This window comes from Oncorhynchus kisutch, linkage group LG18 (genome assembly GCF_002021735.2).
Source record: "Oncorhynchus kisutch isolate 150728-3 linkage group LG18, Okis_V2, whole genome shotgun sequence".
Lineage (NCBI taxonomy): Eukaryota > Metazoa > Chordata > Actinopteri > Salmoniformes > Salmonidae > Oncorhynchus > Oncorhynchus kisutch.
In genome coordinates this window covers 29638069-29648397 of record NC_034191.2, presented here as the reverse complement: position 1 = coordinate 29648397, position 10329 = coordinate 29638069, and the positions used below count along the sequence as shown (strand labels likewise).

The 10329-nt window shown below is 40.4% G+C and overlaps 2 protein-coding genes and 1 pseudogene across 3 annotated transcripts in view; 1 reads left to right on the top strand and 2 right to left on the bottom strand.

Annotated features, from left to right (window-relative positions):
• Nucleotides 1-4029: 4029 nt before the first annotated feature.
• LOC109875605 (claudin-3-like) lies at nucleotides 4030-6111 on the bottom strand. The gene has a single exon (XM_020467977.2). The coding sequence runs from the start codon at nucleotides 5924-5926 to the stop codon at nucleotides 5282-5284; it is 645 nt and encodes a 214-aa protein (XP_020323566.1). The 5' UTR covers nucleotides 5927-6111; the 3' UTR covers nucleotides 4030-5281.
• Nucleotides 6112-7208: 1097 nt separating this feature from the next.
• Nucleotides 7209-10242, bottom strand: LOC116354750 (claudin-3-like; annotated as a pseudogene).
• The window catches only part of LOC109875570 (claudin-4-like), a 39064-nt gene continuing 35947 nt past the window's right edge, over nucleotides 7213-10329 (top strand). The window contains exon 1 of one of the 2 annotated variants that reach the window (XM_031795767.1): nucleotides 7213-8349. The gene's annotated coding sequence lies outside the window, so the exon portion shown is untranslated. Of the gene's footprint in view, nucleotides 8354-10329 lie in introns of both variants that reach the window. The other variant, XM_020467922.2, reaches the window with a different exon arrangement.

Here is a 10329-nt window from a genome sequence, read left to right as displayed (position 1 = left end):
GAAGAAAATGACTTAGGAATGCCTTATGAGGTTAGCACACGTCTTCATCACAACCTAAAGAATTTGAAAGGCGTTAAAACTTTCTCCAGCACCATCCCTCAGCTGAATACCAAAACATGTCTCGGGGATGTTGTTGGGTTGTTTTTCGAATCGCAGACTATACATTCAAAAAATGTGGGGTTCACCAAGGGTTCTTTGAAGAACCTTAAGGTTCAATGCACTGAAAATTGCCCTCAAAATGTTATTTGAGGAACCTCCTTAGTTGGTGGGGGTTCTTGCAGGAACCTAGCTAACCAACTGAAACATTTAGATTTGAATTTGAAAGGACAGCAGGTGCAGGCACATAACTGATAAATGTAAAGGTCTCAAGGGTTGTCCTTTGTATGATCTAAATTGATAGTTTTTTATGAATATGAAAAGATCTATCTTTTCATATTTGTGCAAATCTTTCTAAAACAGAAAATGAACAAAATTCAATGGAAATCAATCAACAAACAAAGTTAAGAATATGTACTGTAGGCTATAAGAATATTTTGAAGGCTAGTTGTATTGGGTGCAGATGACTGAACTGCTCACTTTTGTGTCTGTGTCTGCAGGTGTATAGATGAAGAGGCATACAAATGCAGTTCCCATTTATGCAGATGTTATGCAGATCACATTTACCATCCTCCTCCCTTACCTCGTCAATGAATATCCCAGAGGCCTCTACATTATGGACAAGGTATGTGTAAGAAAACCATTATCAAAAGAGTGTTTTTCATTCACATTCACCACAGAAAACAAGGTATGAATACTGTCATGTGCATTTTTTGTTAATTATCTGTATAAGTACATTTTTTTTGAGATTCACAGACCTCCCCCTCCCTACACCTCTGATGAATATAACAGGAAACCTGTTCGATCACTATGCACTGCAAAATCATTCTGGCTATGGATACAGAGAACATCAACACATTAACATCAACACGCCAGAGGATATACCCATTGGACTTGGGGCTCTGCTGGGAGCTTACCTCATATTTAGATTTTTTTATTCTACTTTGTCACTAAAATAATAAACACTGACAACTAAAACATTTATAATAATAGTGGAGTGGGCGTAGTTCAGAAATTAACCACAAAAGGTTACTCAAGAATCCTTTTAAAGGGTTCTTCAAAGAACTTATAGGGGTTCCCTCACAGTTTAAATTGGAAGAACCCTTAAAGGATACTCCAGTAACTTTTTATTTTTAGAGTGTAGCTTCAATGTTCTGGTATGCAGCTAATGGGGCATCTCTCTCAGAATAACGAGGTGTTTAGACAGGAACATGATAGGCAGTAAACTTCTGGCTGTGTTTTGGAGTGGGATGAAAGAAGGAAAGCATACATGGCCTGTGTGGTTGGGCTTCAATCTCAGGCCTTGTTTGCTATTTTCATAGATTAAGTCAGTTGGAAGACAGAACACAGGAATGTAGGGAGGTTAATAGCAACAAGAAAAACACTGATATGTGGCAACTGTTGTTTATTAAAGATGGGTGTCAGGTACAGGCCGTGCTCTCTGTCTCTGACCGTCCTTAGGTGAGGCTATTGGCAGAGGGTCTGCTTGGATATCAACCCCCCAGGAGTGGACTTAATAAAGGGGCAATCAGCAGTTTCTACATCTATTTTGGGACATATTATTGAATTATATGTACCCATTGATTCTTGAAGAATATAACTTGTAAATGCCTTGTGAGCTTAGTTTAACTGTCGTACCCCATCAGAACCCAAAATATAAGCTTGTTTCACTCCAATGTTTGTAAACAAAGTAAATTTTAACAAACACTTTATGGCCTCAAAACATGGTTAAAACTATCATTTTCATATCATGGATGGTCAGTCCTTGCATCCATAGCTCTGTCTAAGAATTTGAGAGTGGACCATCCCTCAGCTTTTTACCTAAACAATGGCAGGGAGTACTCTTTAGTATTGTTTCAACTGCTGATTGGACCTTTAAGACATTTGTGAAACCACCACAAAAAGATCTAGAATGATTGGCTGTGTGTGGACGGACCTAGATAAAGATGTTATGCTCACCTGCTTCATGATATCATTATCTGTTGGCTGTTAGCTGTTAGTTGTTTGTTTATCTTCCATTTACTGATGAAGATAGAGGAAGAAGACATATTGAGAAATGGCTGGAAGTAGCTTCCACAGATCAGTCACTTTGTTAGCCACACTTGGTTTATTGCACCAAAACTATAGTGCCTCATGTGCAAAGCAACAAGCCATTGGAACCAAACTGTAGATCTTAGCATATGTTTTATTGTGGGAGCAGGTGAGCCAACGGCAGTGTCTACGTTTTTGTTCCGACAGAGTAGACAGGACAGGACCCACAAAGGGGCTGTGTTGTTCCTTTCATGGTGGATGAATAAAGGAAGGCCTTTTCTCTGACAACTCCTGCAGACTAGCAACTTCTCTCTCTGTTCCATCCTTCACATAGCTCAGTTTCGGTCATGTGATCAGCCAGGGTTTCGCTGTCCAGAGCCAGCAGAGAGAGAGAGAGAGAGAGACATCTAAACTGCATATGTAACACAGCAGGTACCACTAAACGTGATCAGTCTAATAATAGTCTCTCGCCACCTCTGAACTCCAATTTTATGACTGTTTACCATGTCAACATTACTTTCCTTAGTCCTTTCAATGTAATATGTTGCACTGACTGCTGTATAACCCCCAAACCAAATATACTTTATGAGGCAGAGAGATCTCCATTCCTCCATGGTAATACTGCTGAAATAACCCTGAGGTGGGATCAACGATTAACACCCTTCAAACACAGTATACTGCCTGTCTTATAAAGGAAAAGTCATCTGAACTTCATATGTAGCAGGTATCACTGAACATGGTCAGCCTAATAATAGTCTCTCGCCAGCTCTACATATGTTGAAACTGAAGCTTTTGGGCATCACACTTCCAAGATATCCAACCCTCTTAGAAATATAAATTATACCCCATTATCCTAACTTTCATTTAGGAGGACCATCAGTCAGCCAACCAAAACAACGCAAATTACAAATACAGTGGTTTTGTTTTTCAACTGTATGAAATGTTGAACGCTTGTTGCAATTTCAAAAGGCTGCATTTGACTCAGTTGAAAAAGTAAATTGAATAATCAACTGAAAAATGTATGAACACCATGCATCAATAACCATAGAGATGCTTATTCTATTCATATCTTAGCTTTTTAATGTACATTTTATCCCCCTATTTGGAGGAAATAATCTGAACAATGGACTGTATGCTAGCTGAAACTGTACAGTAGTTAATATCAATGGATCCAGTCATGGTGGCTACATGTCAAATGATTTGATAGATCTTTTGTTAGAGTCATATTGATATGTAGAGGAAGAGACTCAACAGTTGGCTGATAAAGTGCTGGTAAGGTGAGACTCCAGTCTCCAGGAACTTTTCTCTCTCATATTTACTATGAGATCCTAATCAATATTTCAAATAGAGGCTTTTGTAAGGTGCTACAAGATGTGTTTTAAACATGAGACTGGAAGTCTTAAAGTCACAGCCAGCATGCAGGAAACAGACTTGAAAATACTTATAGAAACAATTGCAAATGTCTATTTCCTTAATAATTGAAGATGACATATACTGTACTCTAGGCCTGCTGCTACTGATTATAATTATACCTTTTCATTATTTATTTCAGTCTTCTTTGTCCTTCTCTGCTGACATAACATTTGTCACCTGCACCTATGAGGTGATCTCTTGTTGGTACTTGTTTAGAGCTGTTGTGGTTGTGGTTGTGATTGGTGGCCGGTAACATGGCCTCTTGGATTGCATATCAGGCTACCTTTACACTGGCACATGTACTGATCCTTATCCCAGCATCCGTCACCTTCTCATTAGGTAAAAAAATACATGACAAAACTGCTGAAGTCCAACAAATATATTGTTGATAGTGTGAACCTCTGTGTGCAGATGGTAATTCAATAAAACAAGAGGAAAATATACTAAATTGATTATTGCTTTCTGAATTAAATCAGTAGAGATGCAAACCTTAATAAAACAACAACTACCTTTATTAAAAAGCAGGTGATGTGCAGATAACACTGCAGGACTAACACACACATTAGCACTGTTCTGTATGGACACAGGTGCACAATGCCCCCATTACTCCTCATTGCCCCAAAACACTGAGGCCTTCAGTTTGTCTGCTCCCAAACTGTTCCCCATTCCCTCTGTGCACTGCTAGCCACACTCTGTTTAATACATCTGTCATCTGTCGGGAGTTCAGGTGACAGAATTCAGTACAGATACAGTAGTCTGTATGTTAGTAGTATTTAGTATTTTATTTGGATCCCAATTAGCTGCTGCCTAGGTAGCCGCTACTCTTGCTGATGTACTCAAACAGTTGAGTACATCACACAATCACACCCTTAACACTGATGATAGAACATCACCATCAAACAAATGCATCTCTCTCACAAATTGTTTGGGAAAAAATGTACAACATTTCCCAACATAAAAAAAATCCTACATAAAAAGAAACATAGTTCCTTAAAAAACGATGTGTACATACTGATTTTGTACACTCTACTGTATTCTTGTAGTAAAAGAAAAAACAATCTTTTGTGAAAGCATCAGTCAAATGTTGTCTTTTTACAGTGTTCCTTAGTTTCTGAAGCCTAAGCAGTGCCTCATTTATATGAGCCAATAACATAGAGAAATGTCAATGAGAAGATAATGAATGAATATTCTACAAGGTATTATTTGATGTAGCGTAGTTGCCTGAAGCTAGGAAAATAATTCAGTGTTAGTGATTTAATATATAAATGGACTCAATGACTAACATCTTAGAGATGAATATTCATTAAAGTACAAACATTATGTAAATAATTATATGAGGCTTGTGAATGTTTTTAAATGAGCTTGATATAGTTTCAATGAATATGCATAGCTCACCAATAATTCAACACTTAAAACGTTTTAATAATTAATACATTTAATAACTACTGATCTTATTCTTAATTTCCTTTGTTCTCACTAAACCCAAATGGAAAGTACATGATCCTTCTCAAATGTTTTCTTACACAGCCAGAAGTTCTACGCTTTCCTTTCAGAAGAGATAATACAGAGACAAATACTGTACACACATAGACAAATCCAACAAAACAATGATAAAACACATCCCTTCATCACGGAGTCTCCTTTATTCACGAAGCCCTTTCTTAGACACACCATTAGAAACAGGTGTAGAATAACGTTTTTGATTGTTACATAAATAGTCCTTGTCCCATCCATTGTCCCATCACACATAGTCTTTTCTCTGGAACCCAGGCCCACCTGGGGCAGATCCTGGGGCAGAGTATGCCATCTGTGAGGGCTTGTACTTCCTAGGGGGACAGGAGTAGCAGAGGAGGCTTCCCCCGAGGATCATGAGAGCTGAGGCCCCCCAGCCAATGTAGAGCGCTGCCCCTAGCTCTCTGCGCTGTGCATCAGTCAGCAGCGGGTTGTAAAAGTCCCTGATGATAGTGTTGGCCGACCAGGACACTGGGATCAGCTGCATGACTCCTGACACGATGAAGAACACCCCAGAGATTATCATGACTTTAGCTTTGGATGCCTCGTCCTCGATACAGTTGGTGCACTTGGCCCCGGCGATGGCGACGAGCACGGCCAGGATGGCCAGGAGGATGGAGATGACCGTGAGAGCCCTGGCGGCCTGGAGGTCCTGGGAGAGAGCCAGCATGGAGTCATAGACCTTACACTGCATCTGGCCTGTGCTCTGGACCACACAGGTCATCCACAGACCCTCCCAGATGATCTGAGCCGTGACGATGTTGCTGCCGATGAAGGCCGTTACTCGCCACATGGGCAGGGTGCAGGACACGATGGCAATGATCCATCCTAATACACATAGAGCGATCCCCACTAACTCCAACCCTGCAGACATGGTGGTAATTCTGTTGTTGCTGGAGCTCCTTCTGTGTTCCGTTCAGTGCTCCGTGTTCCGTCACACCTGAGAGACCTGAGAGGATCTGACAGAGGATCTGTGAGAAAGAAGGAGACCAGACAGAGCCAGAGACAATAACACCAATTGATTTAGCCTGAGTACCTGTGAGTGTGTGATGTGTGTTGTTCTGGTATCCTTTATATCCCAGATCAGCTGAAGGGAGGAGCCCTGGAAGATCCCCCCAAAAATGCTTATCTGTGACATCACAGTGTGGGATTAAAAGTAAAAAAACAATAGTGATTTTCAAAACCTGCAAGGAGTTTTCTAGCCAGAGGGAGGGTATTAATCTTGCTCCCCACATCACTGCGAATCTCATAGTGTTTGGAAATCACTGTTTTTAAAATGTTTAAACTTTTGATGTTGTCATTGGGTAGAACCGATTAACCTTTTAAATAAATGCGCAGTTTTTACATAATGTACTGGACATAATGAAAATGAGGTTGAAGAGTGGTGGAATTGCCCTTTACTCATTAATAGATTAGCCCTAATCTAGTCTCCTCAGAGCAATCACTCTCTCACAACATTATTTGAAGCAGCTTGTAAAAGAAGAATGCCTGACCTCAGTTCCTTTGCAATAAGCTATCTTGTTCACTCTATTTGATGTGGTCTAACGGCCATGTCTGTCTGTCACTGACTCCAGTGCCCTTGAATTCCTTACAACTGGAGTGTCTAATTATGGGTGGTGGTTTATGCCTAATTATGCCCCAGAAACTGGGATAATAGTCTTTCCCCCCAACATTTCATGACCCAGTGTTGATAACTCACTCTGACCTCCATTGTGCTATGAAACGGACCCATTGTTCTGGGGGCCATTTTGGAATGGCTGAATAGTGGGGGACTGACAAAGCAAGGCTTCTTGTTATCTAAGGGCCAACAGATATGAGAGTCAGCCAGGTAGATAGCAGCTATGAAAGACAATCCAACTCAACACATCATTACCATAGATACCCAAGGATCAGTGAAGGAAAATGCCTGTTATATCCTGATCTGGGCAGAATGAATGACACGGAGGCAGTTAGCCTACGTCTTTTTTTGGCAGCAGATTCAAACATATTTTTTCTTATAAACTGCATAGCTAGTACCACAGGACTTAGTTGCACTTCTCATGTAGCAAATCATTTACTAATGTTAATTAAATGTACTGTATAAAGTAACTTATTGCAACAATGTATTTTTCTGTCATCATATTAAAATATTTTATGAAAAAATGCAAGTATTACGAAACAGTTTTTATTGTGAAATTGACACACTTTAAACATCAAAATCATTCATATTTTCACACTTAACGAAAGATCCTAAACTGTCAGAATTTGGCACATTGTTATCCAACATATGCACAAGATAAGCTGTTATTAATTCAGTCTATAGAATATAAAATCTAACAATGCAGATGGTTTTAATTAAACTCCTCTCAAATAGTAAGATTCCAAAACAATATTTACAACACCTATGTATGTTTTAAATAGGCATACAGTGTGAAATACAAGTACATCAAGTCCAGTTTGATGTTGTTTCTCTTCAACAGAGCACCATCAAAAATGATCCACTAAAAAGCAGTATTTTCTTCATGTCAAAACATATAACAAAATAGTTTCAGTAGAAATCACCCCCATTTGATATGTTCTGGAATTCAAAGTTGGTATCAGATGTCCTTCATCGACTGTGGGAAAAACGTGAGCAGAAAGCTGCTGCCAGATACGCAGGTCAGTTCAAACATAGTCTCTTTTGTCCTAGCCGCTGGGGGCCACAGACCTGATTGGGGAGTACACCATCCGTGAGGGTGGCCCTGCATACCTCTTCTCAGGCTGTGGGGGGCAACTACAGCACAGGATCCCCCCCCAATGAGGAGTAATGCGGCTGCTGCCCAGCCCAGGTAGAGAGCCCCTCCAATCTCCCTTTTCTGAGCCTCAGGAGTGATGGGACTATAGACATCCATGATGATTCTGTTGGCTGACCAGGACACAGGGATCAGCTGGGTCAGGGATGCTACGATGAAGGCCACCCCGGCTGCGATCATCACCTGGGCCTTGGCCATCTCGTCCTCAACACAGTTGGTACACTTAGCCTCCACCACGGCCACCAGCACCCCCATGATGCCCACAACTATAGAGATGATTGTGAGGGCTCGGGCTGCCTGCAGGTTGGAGCTGAGGGCTAGCATGGAGTCGTAGAGGAGTCATACAGGTCATCCAGATGCCCTCCCACATGGTCTGAGCTGTGATGATGTTGACCCCGATGAAAGCGGACACCCTCCACATGGGCATGGCGCAGGACACGATGCTTAATATCCAACCCAGGACAGCCAGGATCACTCCCAAGATCTCTAGTCCCAACACAGCCATTTTGTTGTTTTACCTTCCTTTGTAAGTAAGTCTACATGTGTCTTCACTCTCTTAACTGTCTCAACTTCACACACAAAAGGGTTTCACTGTCTGGGTTCTGCTTTGGAATTCTCACCGTCTGTATACTCAGAGCTATCTTTATAGCACTCCACAAACAGAAGGTAGAGTCTCATGGGCATTGGCCAAGGAGGTTTTCAAATGTTTTTTATTTTCTTTCTTCTCAACAAACCCCATGTGAATGGCTAGGCTGCACAGATTAATGATTGAATGGTTGGGCCATGGTTGTTCCCCCACTGTTTGGGCTGAGGGGGAAGGTCAATAAATGGCCAAAGTACCAATACTAAATAGTTAAAGGATAACGAACAGGTTAAGAATAGACAAGTTAATAGTTACACGTGGAGGAATTGGGAATAATATTTACAAATGTGTTCATTCAACAAGTGTCTACCAGTGTACAGTTATTTTCAGGTCACAATAAATATTTAGCTCTCTATGGAGCGTTAACCTCTGTGTCTTACTGCTAACCCTGAGAGAGAGCTGCCTAGGAACATCTGTGGCAGCCTACTGTATACAAGCACTATTGGCTAGTTTCCAACCCAAATACCTTGATGAAGGCATAAGATGAATTGCATTGGTTTGAATAATCAATATATTTTTAAACAAAAGTCCATTGACCTATAGAAAACGTTGCTTGATATTGTTTCATCTGGTTTCCAACCCCAGCAGCAGGGCTCTTTCTTGGATCCGTTTCTTTCAAAATTTACTGACCTGGGTCAGGAGCCAATGAATGCTCTCTCTGGTACCAGATAACATCATTTTTGGAGATGACGTTGCACAATGAATTAATGCAAATCTGCATTTGCTCATTGTTTCCCACTGCCATGATTCAGGAAACAGACAAGCCTGAATTTCATAGTAAATTATATCTTGTTTCTGACTGCCATTGAAGATTGACTGCCATTGAAGATTGCCATTGAATATCTGACTGCCATTGAAGACAAAAAGTGAGAATTCGTTATCTTTTGTCTTTGATTGGCTGACAGATTTAGGGATCAAAGTTAGAAACGTGTCTATCAGCACCAGAAGTTCCACACACAGGCACTTTACTTGGTTATAGATGAGTACTTATACTCCACAAGTGAACAGATTGACTATCACAATTGGAGGCTATGTTTGTTTGTACGACACTCAAACTTCCCTAGGAAGTACTTTAAGTCTATGCTATAAGAATGTCTTAAAAGTAGTTTCCCTTATCTTGTTCTAAGACTAGAATGTAAATAAAGCCATTGTCTTATCTTTAATAAATGGGAGGATTGTGAAATTGGTTCACCCTATGATTACAGTGTGGGTTACCTACACTCCTCCTTATCAAAATGGCTGCTTTTTGTCGTGCTCAGTTTCACTCTCCCAAATGAAACAAAAGGGTCAATGTTGCTACTCACATTTGCATTGAAATCATAAACCGTATTGTGCGGGGTAGAGGGGCTGAGTTTTCTAGATTTCAGGTGATATGGACCTGCAGGCCTTCCTGCCCCATATTTTGGTCTATTTCTTTAGACCCTGTGTCTTCGATGGGATGTCCTGTCCTGTCCTGTCTCAGTGTTCTGTTGGTAGCCTGACCTTATTAAGCCAGATTTGTCCTTAAACGTAGGCAAGACTACCTCTCCTCCCTCACATAACATTCCTGTGGTGACATCCTCTGTAATAAGACCTTACTTTCAGATGGGAATGGCCCTGCTATAAGCCAATTAAGCAAAGAAAAAGAAGTTGCTTGTATACAAACATTAGTTAACGCAATGCATGATTTCCTCACATTATGAAATCAAGGGTGAACTTATCTTAATTTTGTATCACCATGTGCAAGAACATTCTGAGTGTGCAAAAATGACTTAAGGTTAAATGGAAATGTTATTATTATTTTTTTTAAACTAAATAAAAATTTTCATGATCTACATCGTCATCACTGAGTAACATTGATGTGAAATTTAGTACAAAAACTAT